Source organism: Bombus vancouverensis, chromosome 11, assembly GCF_051014615.1.
Source record: "Bombus vancouverensis nearcticus chromosome 11, iyBomVanc1_principal, whole genome shotgun sequence".
Classification (NCBI taxonomy): Eukaryota; Metazoa; Arthropoda; class Insecta; order Hymenoptera; family Apidae; genus Bombus; species Bombus vancouverensis.
Window position 1 is genome coordinate 7,927,424 of NC_134921.1, and position 22,376 is coordinate 7,949,799.

The 22,376-nt window shown below is 44.6% G+C and overlaps 1 protein-coding gene across 16 annotated transcripts in view; it reads left to right on the forward strand.

Annotated features, from left to right (window-relative positions):
• Positions 1–22,376, forward strand: part of FoxP (forkhead box transcription factor P) — a 216,703-nt gene that overhangs the window by 116,186 nt on the left and 78,141 nt on the right. For 15 of the 16 annotated variants that reach the window (XM_033327033.2, XM_033327035.2, XM_033327036.2 and 12 more), the window contains one exon: positions 5,192–5,326. In XM_033327033.2, coding sequence (XP_033182924.1) covers positions 5,192–5,326 — 135 coding nt within the window. Of the gene's footprint in view, positions 1–3,987; positions 4,664–5,191; positions 5,327–22,376 lie in introns of those variants that run through there. The other variant, XM_033327048.2, reaches the window with a different exon arrangement.

The following is a 22,376-nucleotide window of genomic DNA, read 5'->3' on the forward strand; positions in this document are numbered from 1 at the left end:
CCTCGTCGTCACGTATGCTGATACGCGCCAGCCTCGCCATCGCTCGCTCGTTCGCTCGCTCATGTCGCACATAATTGAGGGAGCGGCTGTTTGCGGTCCCGCGGGGATGCTCTCACCCCCGATTACCCAATGACGTAGTATCTGCGAAGGATTTCGGGAAGTCGTCGCGAAATTGCGCGACGAAACATAAAGAGATCGGTCAGAGGAGGAAATTCTATATTTTAGGGGTTGTTTGCTGCTGGTTGGTTATATAAAGAGTATTTCGATCCACTGCACTGATCTGCGGATGCTGGTAGGGTGATAGTGAATTATTTGCTTATAGGGGATAAATTAATTATTAAGAAATGCCTTTTATAAGTATATTTTTCCTCTTTAATCTTTCGCCTTACATTTCGTCTACTTGATGCTTGCGTTTGACACTATAGTAGATTAGAATGAAGCATCGATCACGTTTTTTCTTCTTAGCCAAGTATATTAATTATACATTGTTATTAATTTCAATTATATATTCGTTTATCAATAAGCGGCAACGTTTCGTTCGCAATTTTTTTAATCAATTTAAATTATCGAATTCTGCTTTAAAACAAAATCTGAATTAATCTGAAAGAATTACACATATGTAGCGAACGTGTTAAATATTGAAACATTTAGAGATTACCGATATAAAATATTGAAGTTAAAGTTAGAATTATGTGACACAACGTTATGAGACAAGGATTTAGTCCTGCATGGCGAAAGGTTTCGCGAATCACCGCGATGGTTTCGACATTAGAAAAAAAGCGATGAGTAATCTGTAGTAAAATCAGTCCACGGACTCGAGTGACATAAACTGCGTCGTAGATGGCCGCTTTATAGTCTCGTAATTCTCATCGTAACCGCGGCGGAACGATGCCGCCGCGTTGTCCCTCTGGCCGATCCTCCTGGACGACAGACGGAGAAAGAGATGCCTGCCAGGATGGCCTGGCGCAACCCCGGGGGTCGGAGAGGTTGAGGGACGAGAAAAAGGACGAAAGAGTCCTTGGAGTGGCGCGAACTATTAAAAAGCGCGCGTCCGCTCAAATTCTCGCCGGTAGTAAATTACCCGAAAAAAGAAATAACCGTTGAATTCGACCACTCTCCGCCTCTGTCACCATGCCGCTCGGTTTTTAACCCCCTCCCAGTCAGCTCCTCCTCCTTTTCTAAAGGCCTCGTTTCCTTCTCCCCTCGCGGAGTTCCCAAATCCCCCCTTTTGGCCGGTCCAAGTGTAGCTCGCTCGAGAGATCGTCGGTCTCTCTTTCCTAGGGTAAAAACCCTCTCGACGAGGAGCGCGTCGCGGTCTCAGATAAAAAATTAGCCGGAGTTGCAAACGTTTCCACCTTAAATCATATATTTATCGCGACATTAATTCAACCCTTTTAGGTACCCTTTTTTCCTGGCGGCCACTCCGCACCCGAGACCGAACCGCCTCCGCCTCGTCTCCAACCAAGCCCCTACCCCTTACGTTCCCTCCTATCAAGCTCCTCTCTTTTTCCACATCCTGTCCTCGCTCCACCTCCTTCTTGCACCTCGAACTCCTGCGACGAACGATGTCCCGTTAGTCCTCTCCCGCTAATTTCTCAGATTCGAGTATTTTTATGTACCGTCGTGCGAACCTGACGGGGGTAAATCCTCTCGTTTATTATTTAGAAGGGTAGTATGAACACTCAACGGTGTATATATACGTGTAGGAAGGGTGGTCAGGACCTGTGCGCACACAGACGAAGGCGTTTACCTTGTCCTTCTCTCCTTTTTGATGGGGATATACGATCTCGTTATCTCTTCTTACTTCGACTCTCGACGATTATCCTTCTTTACGGTCGGTTTGCTGGATCGTACACCCTCGTGCACCCCTCTTTTGGATACTCGTACGCGTTCTCGTGAACGGTGTGTCGGGATCCATTCTTAAGCCCGTGTTACCGTCTGGGACATTGCCTTCGATTTTTAACCCCTTCGTCGTTTGGGTTAGATTACACACCCTTTGTCTGGTTAATTGTTCAAAGGTTCGTCTCCCTTATCGTTGACGAATTATATACCCTCGACGTGTGACTTTTTGATCTTTCTACGCAGAATGATAAAAAATAAACGAGAGTTTAAAAATTATAGAAGCGTTTCACGTCGCATATAATATCATCATAGCCATGCTGGAACAACGTGACGTAACTAAAAACCATTGGGTCCACGAGAACGCATTACTCACAATGAAATAGGAAACGAGACGTATGTACCTTAGAACCCCAGCGCAACGGTTGTTTACTTAATAAATACATATTTAGTATATGCCACGTACACAAGCCTCACAAGGCCGGCTGCGCCTATTTTTGCCCTAAGTTTTGTTATCATAGGACCAGGCGATGGGTCGCGGTACCCCTCGCCGAACCATCATTGGGTTACGGAATACACCTAGCTGTTCGACAATGGGAACGGCTAAACCCAAGGATTTGCCTCGTATAACTTCGATAGGACTACAGTATCCTACATTGAATAATATAAATCCGCTGGAGCAATTTCTCTTCGTCACTTCTTCTTGCCCCGTGTATGATACAAGGAACGAGGTTAGGAAAGGGTAGTCGTACAAATTTAAAATACTTTGGCCATTTATCTTTTCTTTATTTTTCTTCGTTACATTGTAACGACAAGAAGGTGTGACAAGAACGGAATAATTCTCCACGTATCAGCAGAAAATTTTCAAAGCATTGCTGTACGCGGTACCAATTGTAGTACTGGAAATACGAGTGAAAGGAATATTTAAGGACATGCCATTTCGAGGAATATTTCGTCCCCCATTTCCGGTTCGCCTATACAAACTTGAGCCGGTGGTTCAGGTTGCGTCAGACAACACGTGTACACACATATTTACGAAGCAACAGTGTGTGCAATCACCTCCTCGCCTCCATGTATATCCACGGCCAGTCAACTAAAGAACGAAATATTCATAATTTATTAGTAAGTCGGTGTATCGAACCGTTTGAGTGTGCCTGACAGTCGCAGCCGACTTATCTCCGGTTATCTCGAGAAATACCAACTCGTTAGATCCAGGGTGCTAACGATTCATTTTCTAACGTGTATTTAACTTCCTCTTACATAATTCTCTATATATACAGGAAGTTGGATATCTTCGATATCTTGCAAATCCAAGAACATCGGTTCTTGCTCCAAATTTCGTTATTCATCGATTTCAGTTATTAATTCCCCGATATTTTTACATCAACTGAAACCCTAAAAATTAGTTTACAAGACTAGCTTCGAAGAGCGGTATGTTTCTGATTTTCATTGGTGCAGTACAATTATTCGATCAGACGTGCAAGAAAACTCTGTGAATCTTCAAAACACCCTCCAGTAGAAAAATCCAGAAGGCCTATAGTTGTCCGTTTGTCGGAGCGAAGAGTCGGCTAGTCCCCCGGTTGTCACGAAGTTAGGCGTCGCGAACAGCCGCTTGCCAAACAACCGTGCGACGATGTGTAATGTTCGAGCAGAGACGAGCATATGGGACGAGAAGAACAGAAGGCAAAGAGAGAGAAGGAGAGAGTGAGAGGGCAGAGGCACAGGCCAAGCTAAGCCGAGGCAGCCAGTCAGCCACACAGAGCCACGGTATACAACGTGCCTCGTATATGATGTACTGGTTTGCCTGGCGGCGGTGGGGTCAGGGACGTGACGAAGGGTGGGTGTTACGGTGGAGCGAGAGGGGCAAAGTCTTCAGACACGACTCTGGGGTAGGGGAGGAGGACAGAGAGCCCGCGATAAGTGGGGAAGGGGAGATGCCGACAGAGAAGGTAGGGCACACAAGAGTAGAAGACGGCGGAGCAGGGCGGGGAGAGAAGGGAGAGCTGAAAGCAGGCCTGTTGGTTGGTTTCAACTATATTTGTTTATATTTACACAATAAGCAACAGCCTCGCTGGTTGGGCTGCTTGGTATGCCTGTGCCGCTTTTAGTGTTTAGTCCTCGCTACTCGGTCGCCGCGTGAACGTTGCTTTTCGTCTTCTTTACGGCGTCGTCGTCCGTTTCGTCCTCTCTCCTCTCCATTCCTCCTCTATATAGTTTTCGTCTCCTTTTACACGCGCTCGTCCCAACCGTTTCTTCTTCGTCATCCTCGTTCCATTCGTCTCCTCTCTTTCTTTTTTCCATAGCCCGCGCACACGAGTTTTGACGGCTCCTTCGTGTCCACGTGCGTGTTGCCAACGACATTTTCCAAGTGCGTTTTCACCCCATGTGTGCGCGAGCCTCGTAGACGATGCTGTCGTTTCGTTTTTAGGTTAAACGAACGAACGAGGAATTCTCGGATCGTAAATTAGTGGTGCGTATATTCGTTTGGTGAAAGAACGCGATCGACGATTCGCGTGATAGTTGTGCGCCAGCTGGAGGATCAGCGTACTTCCGGTATGGTGATTCTTCGCCGTTGAAGACGCTGTGTAACTTATTTCTCCTCGCGAGTGGTGTTTTTGTGTGATTCGGTATTTACGTTCGCTTTTCTACGCCGTTGTTTTTATTTTTTTTTTTCTTCGTGTCGCGGAAAGTGTTATTCGTTGCGAAACCATTCGAAGAAACACGTCCTTCTCTCGCTGTGAGACGCTTCAAATGTATTACGCTTCCATGAATTCTAAACTGGCTATTGGATGACTGAAATTAGGAACTACGAACTTTTCTTAAAGTAAGCGAACTTTTGCGAGTCGAATAATATTGTTTGTCGAGGTACAGGAAAAAGTAGGAGTGTTACATTATCGTTTAGGTTAATTCCTCGCGTGAGAATGCAAACGATAGAATATATTATTAGCGATTCGTTTGTATATGTGTACGTGTGTTCCGCGAGCTAAACATTGTTGCCTTTGCCTCGAGTGTATGGAATCACATGCGTCAGACGTGATCTAAAATTGTTCCTACGTCGAGGGCAATATCGTATAACTAAAGCATATTTCAAAACCTTCGTAGAGCCGGCTATCCTTTTCTTTCTTCTTTTACCGTGATCCGTGGTTACCGGAAACCCAAACTTTCGTGCTTCGCGAGTAAGAAACATCTCTCGAACGATAGCAGCGAAACGTTGTTGACCGATCGAGAAATTTCGCGGTATGACGTAATATAAGATGCCAGTATATACGCGAAAGCGGCGAGTTCAACGATGAAGTTCAGTGCACCAAAGAAGCCAGCAGTCCGATTGACGTAACGATGATCGTGATTTCAGGACGATGGCATAATGGATCATGACACAGACGGAGACGGCGCGATCAACTTGTCAACGTCACAGCGACCCTCCGCCGCCACCACCCCTAACGGTGACACCCCCTCATACGGGCAAGATCAACAAGACAACGACCAGGTAAGGAATTAATCTCTGGAAATTTGCTTTCGATAAGATAACCGCGACGTTTTCTTTTCTTCTCTACGATTCTTCTCTTCTTCCCCTCCCACTATCTTCTGTGAAAGCTCACTTTTGTACAATGGTTCCAAGAAATTTCATTCTCACCGAATACGGCACGATATTACGAAACTCTCGGATCTCTTTGTCGGACGATATTTATCTTAGATCGTATTTTTTTTCTTTCCTGGAATTTATGTGTAACGCGGGAATAGTGTTATTAATAACCGACGACATCACTCCATAAATAGCACTAATTTTAGAGGCAAACATCTGCTTACGGGCGATAAAGCGCTTACTAAGACGTCCGGCTAGACTCATTGATTTCTCGGAATAGAGGAATCTTGAAGCGATAAGAGACTCGCGACTGCGATCTATCCCAGCCGTATCTTTGTCCTATGAGTCTCATAGGGAATGGAAAACGAAATTGAACCGTTTGAACAGCCGCATCTCGCGTCGATACACTTGCCAGGAAACCAGTAAACCGATAACGATCCATGCCTATGGAGGGTTTCGGGTTCAAGCGAAACTTTCCCCTTCTCTCACGTGGAATAACCGCTTCGAATGCGATACTTGCGACGCGTTTGACACCCAGCCACCATAAAATCGAGCCCCCTGATTTCAAATTCAATTCGAAATCCCGCGTTCGCGGCTGTACGCAATATAGCGTTTCGGATAGTAGCGCGAGCACCGTCGAGGGAAACAAATGTTTTATGGCCCTTAAAGCGGCCTTTTCGACGGTTTCCTTTTCGAAAGGGGGACGAATATGGTCGCACGATACCACCAGAGCAGCAGGTATACAGTCACCTTTGGAATGCATATATGCGTGACATATGGGGCACCCAGCTTCTGAATGTCTTTTTAGACATATTGTACGTCTCCATATATAAATAGTACTTTACTTGCTAATTATTCGTTACGCTTTTCCGTTATCTTCTGGTCTTCGATATCTTATTCTAGACAACCGAGAACATATAATATAAAATGCATAAAAACGTCGACAACGCGACGAAGATATAATAACAGTTTAATAATGTCATAATATTATGCAATATGTTTCAACAAGTGCTTACATTTTTTATAACACGATACGACCTACAATGTAAATGTATATATAAGATTTTTTTATAGGTTATCATAGCTTCTTAATGCACACAGATCATTGGATAGGATTCAAACCGATTAAACTACAAACAATTTACGCTCGTATGTCACAAGCATATGCAGCATGTGGTTAAAATACAACACATATACAGCGAGAAACAAAGGGACGGTTTGTTTTTAGAAAAATTGATCAAAACTACGGAATAGTAATTCTTTTCTCTTTGTCAATCGCCATTCATTTTTTTTTTTTTTTTTTACTCCATATTTTTCCACATTCATTTTTTCACGAGGAGTCAATATTCCTAACTACGCTTCAACCTATTCGTGCGTTGAATCGGTCGATAAGTCTCCTTTCATCGATAACGGTCACCGGCGGGAAATAAATTATTTTAATAATCGCACAGGCAACATTATCCAGGGTATTTTCATTCGTACACCGCGTTTACGCGCTCGTATGCGTAGATAGTAACGGTGAATATCAAGTTCACGTGACGCACCAGGTAAATACGTGTGTACCACTACGGGCCTATGAATTACACGTGCGACACGTACATCTGCTCGCCTGTTGGTTACGTGTAAACAGAGATTCGCTTATCGTCAGTCTGACACGTATACATAAGTATAGCGTGGAGAAGAGAGGGAGAGAGAGAAAAAGATATTTTTGGTATTATTTTAACGACACACTGGTCTACTTTCTCGACGCGTTTTTCGTTTAAATGCATTCGTTGATTTGTGATTAAAACGAGCTACGAAAACCGCATAAATAGAACCATCATCTGGTTTACACGTCAATCGATAAATCGAACGATTAATTTTCGGTTACTTATAACATATTTAAATGTCAAACAAGCGTATTGTTGTGTTCGATGGTAAACGAAAATGTTAGACTCCACACGACACTCGTGTTGTATAGATCGTAAAGGTCTTTTCGACGGCGTGAGATTCGAGACGATTCGAAGATCGAGTTTTGAGAAACTATCAAGTTCTGCTGACCACTCGCCAGCTCGACCGCGACTTCCTGCCCTCCTCCATTGTCCCATAGACTGGGACCAGTCCTGCTGGCCACCGTAACTTTAGCGCCAGTGCTGATGTTCCAACTTGTCGGCTCTCTTAATACCTTCAATTGTTTTCGTCGGTCAATTATTTGCAATTACAAGTTGCCATTGTATTTATTAGATTATTATTATCAATTTGTCTGTTTATATTCATTTCGTCTTTGAAACTTGTTTTATCGTCGATCTTCATTTTTATGTGCACGACCGAAATAGCATAGTTGTCCAACGAGTAGGCAAATACAATTGAAACATTGGTCTTTCAAATTTTTGCATGTATTTCGAAGTAGACGTATGAGAGAATGGGGATGCAGAGTGGCTTTGTGATATCTTCGCTAGAAAATAAAAGGATCATTAAAAGAAATACACGAAGAGTCGGATGGTTGTCGCGCTACGCTTTCGTTTTATAATTTCTTGCACCCTTTTTGTCGTGCTTTATCTCGATATCGAATCACAGTCATATTTCGAAAGAAGGGCGGGACAGGAAAATTTATTGCGAAGTAGAGTACATGATATACAGTGGCTATAAAAAGTATCTGCACACCATTGTATTTATTATTTTGCATCTACTAATTAATTAAGTCCAACTGCATCAAATTTCGCGTCATTTAGTGCTACTTTTGTGTTGGTTACAATAATTGATATTATAAAAATGAAATCTGGATTCTGATGAATAAAACGCTCCGTCGGAGAATAAGGAGAATAAGAATGTAAAATAAGGTTGCAAATATTTTCCATAATCACTGTAGATCACCTCAAGGGAAGACGCGTCGTGCTCCATTATCCTTTCTTCGAAATTAATGAGCTAGTGTTCGCACGAAGGTTGACGCGAAACTTGGCTACAAGAGACGCTGGCCACGTGAGTTTCAGCTCCGAAACTGAGATGTTGGTTGTCGCGAGACCAACCACCTTAAGTTTCTGTGGTTCCAGAGTCGATGGAAATCCCGCGGTGTTGGCTGACGTTGTTTATAATTTAACAGGTTCTCTGAGCGGAGGGTTGCTCGCAAGGCTTCGAGCCACGTCACTGGAGACCTGTGGGTCCTCGAAGACACGGAAGTTTCTTCTCCAAATTGGCATTTCTCGAAACTAGCGCAGAGAAGTGTATACACAGATCGATAATGGCGATTATCCTAAACGAAATCGTAATAGACGTGTCCCTATGAAATCGCAAACGTTCGTACTGACGGAGTAGTATTGAACTGTACGGACTCTATCAACGGATTAACAAAATAAGATATTCGTGAATAATACAGCCGTGAATTTGGTGGTTGGGACAGCGCGTTTTCGTCTGACCCGTGGAAAATAAAGTACCTCGACCTGTATCCGTTTTGATGGAACGCCGTGGCTAAACTCGGTGCAGGCGAATACGGCGATTGCGCGTTAATATTAGCTCGATAGTCGATACCGCGAACATTCTGCGATCGTTAGACGAGAGGGGACAGAAAATAGAATTCGATAAACCGTTTCGTGCAACCTCCGCTTCATATTTCGTCCAGCTTTCGTCCTAATATATTACAACGTATATCGTGTACATCAAGCTGAACCAGTTTCAAAGACGGAAAGCGAAAGCGAAAGATCGAATTCAAACGTGAAAAGACCCTTCTTCTTGGTCCCTCGATCAACTCGGAATTCGTGATCACGACGTCGGTATTCACTGATTAAACAAACTTTCGCCGGTGTGTCGATATTTCATTAGAATCACGGGGGTCGTTTATCCCGACGATTAATATCCAAACGGGTCCGCGCGAGGATGAACAAGAATCCAGAGGATCTGGCCGGATAAGAGCCACAGCACGGGTATTGACGAGGTCGTTCGCTCCTTCCTTGAAATGCAAAAAGGGGTTGCGTAGAGGCAATGGCGAAGGGGTGCTTAGCGGGAAGAAACGTTGGCTGAAAAATAGAAAAAGCTTGGGATGGAAGAGGAGGTGATGGTTGTGATGACGTTGGTGGACGAAAGAAGAGGCGAAGAAAGGGGAGAAAGAAAGTCTCGATGAGAGACAAGCGGAATTCTCACCTTCGACTCCCCTCTCTCGGATCGCAAATTGCGGATAGGCTGTCCTTTCCAATCAAGCTTCTGCTCGGCATCCCACACCCGTTTTCTCCCCCATCTCTTTTTGCTGCCCAATTCTTCTCCCCCATCCTTTGGTTCCGTTATACTTTTCTACCCTCTTTGCGCTACCACCCCCGGTATTCGAGTGCCTATAACCAGGCTGCAGCCTGATCCGCATCCACGCTCTCCTCGTTCTCTTTCTCTGCGGCTCGAGAGCCGAATCCCGTCGTAACTTTTACGTAACACGCTTCGCTATGAATATCGATGCCCGGGGAATTAAGGAGAACTCGCTTTTCTGTAATTGAAAGAATTTTTGTCGTGCTGAGCCAGCTGGCCTGCGCATAAAAGGTTTCCTTCGTTTTCGCGCTCGCTGTGTCTCTCGGCGATCTTCTTCATTCTTCGTTCTGTTTTTTTCCTTTTTCCTTCTTTCTTTTTCTTTTTTAAGTCGGAAGCAAAGGCTTTTTCCTGGTCGCGTGAGCACCAACGTCAGATGACGACGGCGACGAGGATTTTAATAAATTACTGAAACCGTTCACTGACTGGTGACTGGTTCAACTTCCGCGAGCCGCTCGTTACGCGAATGAGATACTCTTATTTCATTCCTCGCTTAGTTTCTCAGTTAGGGAAACGTGCAATTTTCCGACAGATGAACGATCCTTGACCTCGTATCGCGTTATTTCGCTGAGCCTTACCATTGATTCGCTTGCCTTCCACTTTGTTTGAAACGAATAAATCTTTTCTTCCGTTTCTTCTATAAATCACGTAACAACAACTAACATTTATCCACATTTCAGTTTCAGAAATCATGTATTACAGTGAAAGTCGTTTATTTTAACTAGATTGCTAATCAGTTTCCGTAAACAAATTGTTATTAATGATTAATCTCGGAGAAAACTCGATAAGCAGACTAATTCGATCCGTTAGCATCGTAAATTGCTGACGATTGCGAAGAAACAAGACCGAGGTATTTATTTTGGATTCGTGCCAAGTGTTTCGGCGATGCCTGTCAATTTCTGGAATATTCAATCAGCTAAGGAACAGTCGGGTAAGAACAGATCGCCGTGATAGAAGCTGAGAGAATTCAAGTTCGCCACAACATCGCGACGTCTCGCGTAGTCCTGGAAGTCTCGGTTTTATCTACATTATTAACCGGTTGAAACCTCACGGCTGTGTACTTAAATCCAATCTAGAAATCCCACCCTTCTACTCTCCCACCTTGCTACCCCCGAGGGGCGAAGGTCGACAGAGACTGGCAAGGGCGATTACCCTCTATTATTCACACGCTCGATTCCTGCCGCTGAGTGATACCTGAGAAAATCTAGTAGAACATCCTCCCAAATTTCAACGATATCTTACGACGATGCCTCTCTCTTGGCTTTTTTCCTCGGACACCTCTTTTTCTTGTATCCTTGGCGCGCGCAATTAAGTTTGATGGAATTGTCAGTAGAAACGGTAGAAATGTTGTTGAACATTGATAGAATAAGGTAGTTAAAGGATGTGTGAAATTCAAATTACATATATAAGTATATGTGCAAAACGAAGAATTGACGGTCCAGGACCATTCGTTTGTCAAGCTCCTTCATGTACCTTTTTTCGTAGTTTACCGTGGCAGACGAAAGATTTATTAGACAGCGGATTTCTCGTAGAGTTCTGTGTAAACCTATAAAACGCGACAGTCTTTATCTCATTTTTATTTGTAAAATATCACTAGCCAATGAGTAATTTAAATATGCCGTAATTTGTTACATCATTAAACAATAAAAAATCGATAAAATATATAATCGAAGAAAGGTACATGATCGATTGTCGTATTTCGTACAATCAACGTAAGGATTCAGTTGTCGCGAGATCGATACGGCGGCAACAAAATAATAGTTCTACAGTTGGAATATGGAAATAGAAATTTTCGCGACACTTGTTCATGATATTTTTAAGGTCAAACTTGCGTAAAAAGAGAATCGCAGAATTTTACGAGAGACGCAGATCCGCATCAATACTTTTGTTCATCGCTGTATGTTTCTTTGCGCTCTTTTATGAATCAACGAAACAGTTCACGAGAAACGGTTAGGTAATGGAGTGGTCACGTCGATAGAATGGCGTCGATGCGATTCCCGGAGTTTTTATGATCAGCTTCGCGTCGGTTGACAAAACTACGAGGCTCGGTTGGCCACCTGAAATAACTGGCAAGAGAATCGCGGCCAAACATTTCGTGTCGCTTCGTGTAAACACCATCGGATACCGCTAAATCTTTGCCGCGTCTCTTTCGCCTCGGAAATCTCAAACACCGAGGGGATTCTACGCGTAGTACACCTGAAACAACTGTGTTCCCACGTCGCGCGATCTTTAAACATCGGCCCCGTGTCTATGCCGAGTAATCTCTTTGTCTTTCATATTCGTAATTATTTGCAACGGATCGACGACGGTGAATTTAAAAGAAGTTCGCCGATAGATACGGCTAGGCTCTTAATAGGACGGTATATTTAAACGGATCTTTTCTCGAAACGTAGTCGAGTCTAAAGCGTGCGTCGTATATAAAACGGTTGAATATTTTCACATCTGTTTGGTTTTATCTTGACGAGCACACGCGCCAGTCTCGTTTTCCTTATCGGCTTTTATCACCGACAACAGTGGCGTGGCAATAGGGATTTCGTCACGCCTTTCTCAGCGTCAATTCTTTTCGCGACGTACCATTTTCTACTACGTACGTACGTCGGGAAATATATTTCATCTATCTCGGATCGATACTTTGAGCTCGAAGCGAAGTACTTGCGAATTGGAAGAAGATAGCACCGAACTCGGCATTCTACCGCGGATACTCTGGCGCCAGACGGTGAAATTTAATTAAAAGCACGCGCGATGATTATTTGCGGAGACGGCGTTTATTTTGGAAATTGCGTCTCCCACGGTGTCTTCTCGCGAATTCTCGGATCCTTTGCGAGAGTGGGGTGGAGGTTTAAGAGAAGCAACACTTTTGCCCGAACAAAAATATCCATAACGTCGATATCCATAACGCCAAAGAAGACACACGTATATCGAAAACGTTGAACGAGAGAAATTCGTGGCAAAATAAGGGGGATGCAACGCAAGGGGTGTATTTAACGAATTAGAGGACACAGCGTTTTGCAGGGGTTGGAAGCTCACATAAAAAAATGTGCATATGGTGGAAAGAGTTTGTGGATTGTCGAGGAATCCGGTTGGAGGGAAATGAGGGAAGAGGGATGAAGAAGAAAGAGTGGTTTCGCGCGAGGGACAGAAATAATGTGAAAGAGGAGAAGGGAAAGAGAGAGAGAGAGAGAGAGAGACACGTCGCGGCAAGAGTAGTAGAGACGGGGGTGAAACGTTGGCTAGAATAAACACATAGATGTTTTCTTTGTTCCTCTAAACTAAACAACCAACGAGGAATCTAAACAGAGGCCAGAACCCAAATTCAATTTGGTCGCCGCCTCCATCTCTACCTTCGGCTGTTCTACGGACGAAAGGTATCCTTCCACCCCCCCTCTTTCATCCGCTCTGTCTTTCTCGCGCGGACACACTGCACGCACCCCACTGCGTTACACCCCCTGGTTGCCTTTCACCATTGTACACTTAACGCCGCCAGGATAGTACCTAATATTTACCACGGTTCTCTTATACAGAGTGACCGATCCCACACACGCGAACCTTTAAACAATACACGGCTACCGTTTAATACCTAAGTAAGCTTCTATCGAACCGACGCGTGTGCTTCACTGCGAACGCAGGCTATTTTTCTTGCAAATGACGGTGAAGAAAAGTGGGTGTTAATTAATCGAGTCTCTTTAACGATTTACATGCCACCCCCCCTTTTTTTTTGCCTACATTTACATCGACCAAATTCTTTGGATTACCGGGCGCGTACGGTTAACAGGGAATGGTTTAGTGCTAGCTTAAATACCAGTAGAGCTGTTTCGTCTGAATTTAAATCTTCAAATTACAATCTACAACTTAGTTTGATCAAATTTCCATTTGATGTTACTATCATCGAAAAAGAAATTCTTCTTGATATTTAATATTTAAACTGAAGGCTTAAATTTAAAATAAATCTATCACTCTCCTCTACAGAACGTCTCTAGCTTACAATTCAAGTAACCCAAATCTCACAATGTCTATCTTCTTTCTCTGTGAAAAGGTCCGGTAGTGTTCCTGAAATAAAATTACTACCTGTTCCATGATCAACGAATTACGAGGCAGACTCCTGATTTATTAAAATCTAAGCGTGTACCTATTTAAAGAGTGATGGAATTTTTCGATTCATTTTTAACAATTAGAATTCCCCGTTCGATAACAAGAACAATCATTTACCAAACACATATGTGAACCGATTCCATTCAGAGGTGGTTCGTCCGATAATCCCAACAACAGCGCAGTGGGTAACTGTTCCCTCGCTCTTCAAACAAGCTCCTTCCGAAACTCCCAGAAGGCTGCTCATGCTGTTATTTAACAACGCGTTATAGAAGACTGGGTTGCGATATCACGTATTCGATGTGTATAGGAAGAGAGGCTGCGATGGACGCGGTCGTGCACGCGCAAAAGGTACGTACGTAAATACCGGGCACGCCTGGGCTCTGAGCCGGGCAAGAAAATATAACAACGAAGCGAAAGTCTATTAGGATTTTCATTTCCTGAATAAATAAAACTCGTCGAATCGTTTAATACCGCGGAGAGGAGTTCGCACGTGCACACGGTAATCCCAGCTTCTCGTCGGAGAATACCGATCGCGTATTTTCGCGCGTGCACGTGGAATCTGCGCGGATGTTTCGTCAAGTTTCTCCACCCTTGGTACGTCCTCTCTGCACTCCCTATCCATGTATTCGTCACGTACGTATGTATTTCTCACGTGTACGCGTATCTGTTGAGGAGCGCACAACGATCAGTTGCGAATGTACGATTGGCAACGTTAACCGTGAACTGGACGTTAAAACGGCGAGTTTTTTTGAAAAATAGCGGCGCATTTCCCCCCCTTGTGTACCGACCAAAGAAGCATTCGATCGTTGGAATGAAACCCCATCGTTTGTTTGTCGAACGAGCCCCGATTCTCCGTGTATGTCCCATGTTCTGTCCCGCGCCACTATTTTCATCATGTGTACACCCAATTCGCTATTTGCACTTTTACCTACTCGTACGAATCGCATTCATTCGTCATTGTCTTCATTTCACCTCTTTCTATCGCGTCCTACACGAAACAACCTTTATTGGCGAACACACTGTAGAATCGGTGAATTTGAAAGGTAGCCCCGATAATTCGATCGATCTCGTTATTAACGATTCGGAGGAACCAGCAGGATGGAGGTTTCAGCCGATCAACAGAATAGGGATTCGTTGAAGGGCTGCATCGTATTACGCGCCACGGGATTTCTGTCGTGTAAACGCTTGAAATCGAAGGAAGATCGGTTTTGAAGGACAGGTGGAAGGAACGGATAGAGTAACGGAGACGCGGCGAGAGGGTGGGACTGAACAAGTCGAGGAGAAAAAAGGGAAGTAGAATTAAAAAGAATCCTTCTCTCTCCGGTTGCGATGCTGGGTTGCAGAGTAACATGCAGGTCCTTCTCATCCCTTGGCCGGAATAAATGCGTACATCCCTCCATCCTCCCTTGTAATAATCCCTTCCGGTTAATCTGCTCCAATGTAGCCTGCAGCGGGAGTCGGTATCCGATGAACAGAAACGTGTGCACGCTCTTCTATCAAGCTCTGCACGTCGACGAAAGCACCGGTTTCCTACGCTTGCCTCTGGTACACACACTTCACCGGTTTCAGAAGGGCGAGGGGTGGTGCACGTTTCGGGGGTGGTGGCGCCGACAGACCCCCTTGTTCTTTCGCGAAAAACGAATAAATAAATATATATACTCGCGAACACCCCCCACATGGTTCACGTTCGTTCCACGATGCACAGCCGAAAAAGGGAGATACATGCATATATACATGCATGTCGGACGTTTCGAATGGAACGGTTGTGACGGGCTCCGCTATAGAAGAAGGGAGGGAAGAGTCGAAAAAGAACGACAAGTAGCCCTTGATACACTTCTCTCTTTCTGCCTAGCAGTGAGAGTGCGTAGGTGCTGTTGTAAATTATAACTTAGTTTGCGTTAGTCGAGCGCGCGCGCGTGTATCGGTGCACAGGAGACAGTGAAAAGTGAACAGGTATTTTTCTTACGGATATATGGCCTCCCTAGAAGGTCGGAGCTTTTTAATCGCACGGCTTTCAACCGTCGCTAATAACAGGTCCGCTGGCAATGGCCGACTCTTTCTCCGAGATTATTTAATTGGATGACGTATCGTTTGTTTCGCGATAAATAGACGAGGTTTCAAAAGGAACATGTAAAAACTCGTAGGAAAGATACTCGTGTATTCTAAAAGCTTCGTCTGTTTCACAGAGAAAGCAAGGGTAAATCTCGAGAGAAACGAGTACAAATATATATATATATATTTATAGAGAGTGTAGTGGTATAGAAAAGCTGCTTGAAAAAGAAAATCGACAATGTCGTGGTGATCGTCGAATCAGGATATAACAGAACAACGAAACGATCTTCTATCTCCGGATCTAACGAACTTTCGTTCCTCGAGAACACTTCGAGTCGTGAAACGTGCAAAATAAATCCTGGCGACTCGTATTCGTGCATGTTCCTCAAAAATAGCGATTCCCTCTTGAAGTTGGACAAAAAAGAGGGTGCAAGAAGCGAAGATCGGGGCAGGGGCAAAAAGAAAGGACAAGTGGCCCTTCGTAGGTTTGTCTATCCGAGTGCAAATATAGACCCGTGCAAACGGGTTACGCTCGAAATTATAGCGAGTGTCTCGCCCTTTCTTCCTCGGTTTTTTATCCAACCCTCCTCCCCCAAGGTGCCTACGAATCCCTTCTTCTCTGTGTCGACAAAAATGTACCCTATATCTATAAACAAACGAACAGTACCTGTGCAGTCGGTTTTCAGGGTAACACGATCCCTCTTGCCGCCTGGTCGGACCCAGGGCAAAGAATGTTAAGTAGCTACCCCTTCCCTTACCGCCTTCGCAACTTCCGACCAACCTTTGCCGTTCCTTCGTTCCTGATATTTTCATCTATCCGTGTAAATGTACTTAGCGTGGGCGCCTGGTTTCCACCCTCCATCCTACCGCCACCATTTCTCTCTCTCTCTCTCTTTCCCTCTCTTTCCCTCTCTTTCTCTTTCTCTCTCTTGCTAGCTTTATTACGTGAATTTGGAAGCGCTGTAAGCGACTACTGCACTACGGCTGAAATAGGAGAAAGAGAGGGAGGGGGTGGCTGTGCGAGCCGGAGGCAGGAGGAAGTAGATGTACGTTTCGCGAGAGGTACGGCTTTCGCATGGGGGTGGCGGTGGTCGAGGAAGAGAGAAGGGGTGGCTGGGTAGCCACTGTACCATGCCAAGCTCTGAGAGGCCGCCTCTTCATACCCTGGATATGCATTTTCTGCCCCCTACCATTCCTCACGAGCTGCTACCCCGCTTCTATGATATCCTCTGTCGGTTCCTCTTATTGCTCACGCTCGTCCACACGAAATTCTCTATGTGTACGTATGTATATGTGTTTCCTCGACGTATCTATCAGGACGTACGTATATGCATACGTGTGTGTGAGTGGATGGATGGATGTGTGTACACGTCGTGTCGGCGAATTCACAGGTTCCTCCGCGCGGTCGTGTGCAAGTCGAATATGTCCGCGAGGTAGCCTCTCTCTCCCACGTGAGTTTACATTTTAATCGTGTGAGTGCACGCTAGGCGCACGCTAACTACGGTCACGTGGTGGCCGTACTGTTAATTCGGTTTACGAGCGACTATCAAGGATATAAGAGAAACGAACGACCGCGGAGCCGCGCCATTTCGGAGGCGACACCGACCTCTATCTTTCGCACGCGACTCGCTTTTTTATACAGTATGAAGAATCGGCCGACACTTTTTTACTCACCTGTTTTCAGAATTCCTTCCTTTCGACGTGCTATGCTTATTACGTTCGGTAAAAAATGTAATCACCATCATACAAGATAGTAATTTTGCTATTCGCCGTTGGGACTAATTATACTTAATTCTTTCGGTTCTTAAGTCTCTTTTTTTCCTCCTTACTTTTTTTTTTAATGGAGATATGAGAAACAGGTGTTCAACAGGAACGTATTAGGTCTTTAGGAAACGGTGTGTTTGCAAATGGTTTAATAGCTTTGATTCTGGCTTTCCTTCTACGGTAGACTGATTTCATAAATTACGATAAAGCCAGTTGGTTTTAGGACTGCGACGTAGTCATGGTCGTGGTTGCAGGTTTCGCGAAACACAATCGGGTAAACGACGGGCTTATCTACGACAATAAAGTAGCTACGATAAAGTGGCTAATAATTTGCACTTATCGCAAACGAAGATAGTGTTCGCGCCAAATCCTTTAGCGTTTTCCTTCGCTTTTCTCATTACTACAAACAATTACCGAGGCGGGCTGAGTTAATTCTCGGTCGCATCGACTTGATAAAACGCAAATTCTCGAAGACAGGCGTGTTTGCGTGCATCGCGTAGCCGGTTAAGCAACCAGATATCACACCTTCCGAATGTATCAAAGAACAGCACGTCCGATATCTGAGAACTCTGAATGCAGAAGCTATTTCTCGGAATTGTTTTCACGCTTAAGATCGTGGCACACCTACACATTGTTCGTCTTCTTCTAGTTCCTTCCTAGAAACCTAGCGCCTTATGTTAAATTCACATGGCAATAAAATAAAACCATATTTATGTTTCAATGAATAGTAATCTTATCTCCGATGCAAGTCTCTATAATATACACGTAGTAATTAAATTAAAATACGAGAACAAAAAATACCAGCAAAAAGTCGATAAATGTATTCTGTTTTCCTTTAACGAGTTACTAGAAAAATATTTTTTCTACGAAAAGATAAATCATCGTGGCATCGAAGCAGGAGAGCAGAACGTGTGCATCGACACTCTTTCTTCTCGTTACATGTTAACACGTGTTGTTTATCATACATCACGTATCGCCGAGGCCAGTATACATAAAGCAAAACGTCGCTCGATGGCGAATCGCTAGCACAGTGGGGAAAGGTGTTACCTTGTCGCGTATGTGTGTACAGTGTATATAGTGGCTTGTATCGCTGAATCTCGTAATGCGTTGTCGAGTCACTTTGCTTGTGTGCTAGCCGTCCACGACGTGGCGACACGTCGTAAATCTGCAACGTTGCTCGGTGTACAGTTCGAATTATTTTTGCCAGTCGACCGAACGACGAGAACTGCCGTTACATCACCGTCTGATCGTGATTTGTCGTTCGGCTCGTAAAACGCTGCCGCAATCTTTTATAACAGCATTTATTATATTTCGAATATTTTTACCGATATCGGTCGAAACGTATCGAAAGTTCAACGAATTCGACGAGGGGAAAGATTTTTGTTTTCCACCGACGAAACCCCGTTATCCTGCTCTGTTTAACTACACAGCCGTATCTCTGGCTGCAATTGGATCTTAAATTCCTTTTACTTCCGGCCGAACGGTCCCGGTGAAAAGGTTTAAACGATTTATCATCCGTGAATCGTGCCGCGGTCAGACGCTTCTTCCGCAGACCGGAGCGAAACTTTCGCAGCCACGGCTCATCTTGTCTCGTTCCTTCCCTGCCATCGTCCAACTCCCCCTCTTCCGGCCTTAAATATCCAACATTTCATTTCATTCTTTACCCAGATCCGTTGCACGGGATTCACGCTTACCGATCCGCGTGGGACTCCGTCGTCTATTAAGATTTCCCGGATGATTCGCTAGAAATTCAAGGAAGAAAGCGAGAGCTCGAACTTCTCTACGATAGAATTATCTCAGGAAAATAAGAGTGACACGATCAGAAGAGAATTCTTGGTGGATTGATTCTGATCGAACACCTGCAGTTCTCCTTCATATCCCGGGCTCGAATCATCGAGTTACTGGAATCGAGCAGGAGGTGACGATGCGACGAGTAAAAGGAACACCGGTTAAGAGGCAAGGCGGTGAAACGAGACAGAGAACGTAGCCCACTTCGTTTCGGAGACCAGACAGGAGCACTTAACTGCCCGCGTCACAATGGAGTCTTTCGCATTATAGCGTTCAGTGTCTTGAGGCCTATTCAAGAGAGACTCTGGCTCATTCTTTGCTATTGTCTGTCTCCGGATGGTTATGGAAGCCTCCTCTAACCTCCGTAACCTTCGTTCCAACCCTCTCTGCCCTCTTTGCGGCTGCTGCTGCTGCTGCTGCACGTTACACCCCACGAGGCGCTGCGCCGAACCACTTGGAGAAGAGGGCCCGCCGAGGGTACTACCTCGGATCTTTATGCCGCCATCTAATTAGTCTCGGCATTTAACGGCACATAAATAAGTTAAACACTATTGAATTGTTGATAACGATAGGCTCCCAGCAGGAGTTCGACTGACTCCTTTCACCCCTTTACGAGACAGATCGGTCTCTTCATGGTTGTCTCTCCCTTGCCAGCATCGAGAGTCGCGTCAACCCTTTCTCGTTGCAGCCCTCCTTGGCCCGTTTATCGAGGGATATCTTCGCTGCCTCTGCTTTTCCGGTCTTTGTTCCGCTTTTGTGCCGATGTGATAGCTTGAAAATCACGATCCTCGTTTACGCGAACCCTCCTATACGGTGCATCGCTTTCGCCAGGATACGTGTTTCTGAAACACAGGACGTTTCGTTCGTAATCCTTGATTTAATAGAACAACGAAAGTTCTTTCTTGTCTTAGTTCGTGTTAATTAGAAAGTTTATCGTAAACGGCCAGTGATTAGAAGCAGCATCGAAGAAACCCTTGGCGTGTACAAGAAGTAATTTGAAAGCTGGTGGAACGAGAGGATGAAAGCTGGCAGCGGTGCCAGGTTCGAGATGGCTGGAAACAGATGGCCGATCAGATACCAAGGATTAAACGAGGAGTAACACAACCCCCCGAGCACCGAGAGAAATGTGTATTAATTTTTCAAGTTTTTTAATTAGCGAATGTCTCCGCTCCGGTTTTCGGCCGGGGACATTTATATTAGAATGGTCCTCCGACACCCTGTTTTCACGTCCTTCTCTTCTCTTTTCTTCTACCAAGTCTTGTTCTTCTTCTCTAACAGCTGGTTGCACTCCGTACTTTTCAGACTGATTTCTCTCTTCATCTTTCTCCGCCATCATTTTCATCTGGTATTTTTCTTGCTTGGAAATTTGATTTACAATATTTCGATGCGTTTGTAATTAAAACACCTGGAGCAACGTTTCACTCGTAAATTTCTTTAAAGCGAACTCTTACTCTTCCAGAAATATCTTTTAAACGTTTAACTTAAAAATTAAAAATTGGTAGTATAATGTAGCGAAGATTCGAATAAGTATGTCAGAATTCGTTCAAATTTTCTAAAAGACTGGAACAATAAAAGAATGTGATTTCTTCGAAAACTTGGTGCCCAGCTTCGAGTTCGTTTGGATCGATTTATTTCGAGAACGACAATTTCCGACAAAGTGGCGAGTCAAAGGAAGATAGTGGGAAATACGGTGGCAAGAATGAAGCGAACCGGATGGTTGACGAAGGGAAAGAAGAAGGTTGCGTTCGAACTGAATGGAGATTCGCGCTGGGTTTTCAGGGTCGATCTGTAGGACTAAATGGAGAAAGGGAGGAGGGGGGTGAATTGACTCGGTCGTATTTATTGCTCCGTACTTCTGATTTTCATTGGTCTGATGCTTCCTACCTCTGGTCGGACCTCACCCTCTCGAACCTCTACCGTCATCTCGACTCTGTTCACCCCCGTATCGCGGAGGCGCACTCCCGACAAACAATGGCTCCCATATAATTGCTTTTATAGCTCACTGAACGCTAAATATTCCATACTTTTCCTTCTGCTCGACGGACCCGTCGTTCGATCACCGGGGAACCGATTGTGTAAATAGAGACGCGAGCTTCGTTCCAGAGTGACTTCGTTTCAAGACAGAATCCAAAGCTTTCATTGTCAGACGATTCTGACGTCGCTAGTCCCTTGTGACAAAATTATTTATCTAAAAGCCAATAATACGATCTCATGCCTTTCGCACTCGAAATTTCCATAATAAGAATTTAGAAGAATTTTATTTTTCTTGAAATAAATTACTTACGCTGTAATTGACCATACGAAACAGTTATAACAAAACATTTATTATTCCGTAAGGTTCAAAAATAAATCTTGAAGAGGAAATATCAAGGACTCAAACATTTCCTCTTCCGTTCGAACATAATAATTGTAGTTTTCTTTTCAACACTTTATATATAGCAATTAATTGCACCTGTACCAAGTGTCTCATCTCGAAAGAAAAGAAATTCAAAGGACCACGAAAAAGTATCGCAGTCGATCAGTTGAAGCTATCCTTCTCGAGCCATTCGAGACGATTTCAGTTCTGCACCGTGTACCATAGAATGGCCGACAATCCCGCGAACCGTGGTCTTTTTGTCATTCCACCTCGTAGATCTCCGCTCCCGCAGCTGGATCACCTCGGTGACCGCTCCAGTCTCTCTCCTCCGACCATCCCCTTTTTCCAAGCGACCCTTGCAGTCGTGGAACAAGCCTCACACCTCTACCGATACACGGTGGTGAGCTTAAACACGGCCACTTGCACGTCAGTGGACGTGCGGGCGGATCGACCGCTCCGGGAGCTGTAATTTTCGCAACCCCGACGAAATCAGGGACTGCTTCTTTCTCTGGGCCGAACCTGGGGAATCGAACTTTATTGCTAAATACCATCCGATCAGCAAAACCACTCCCACCCTGGACAACGTTTCTGTCTGACTTTTCGCCGTGAGCGACCACGGGCGAATTCCTGACCAGTGGCAAA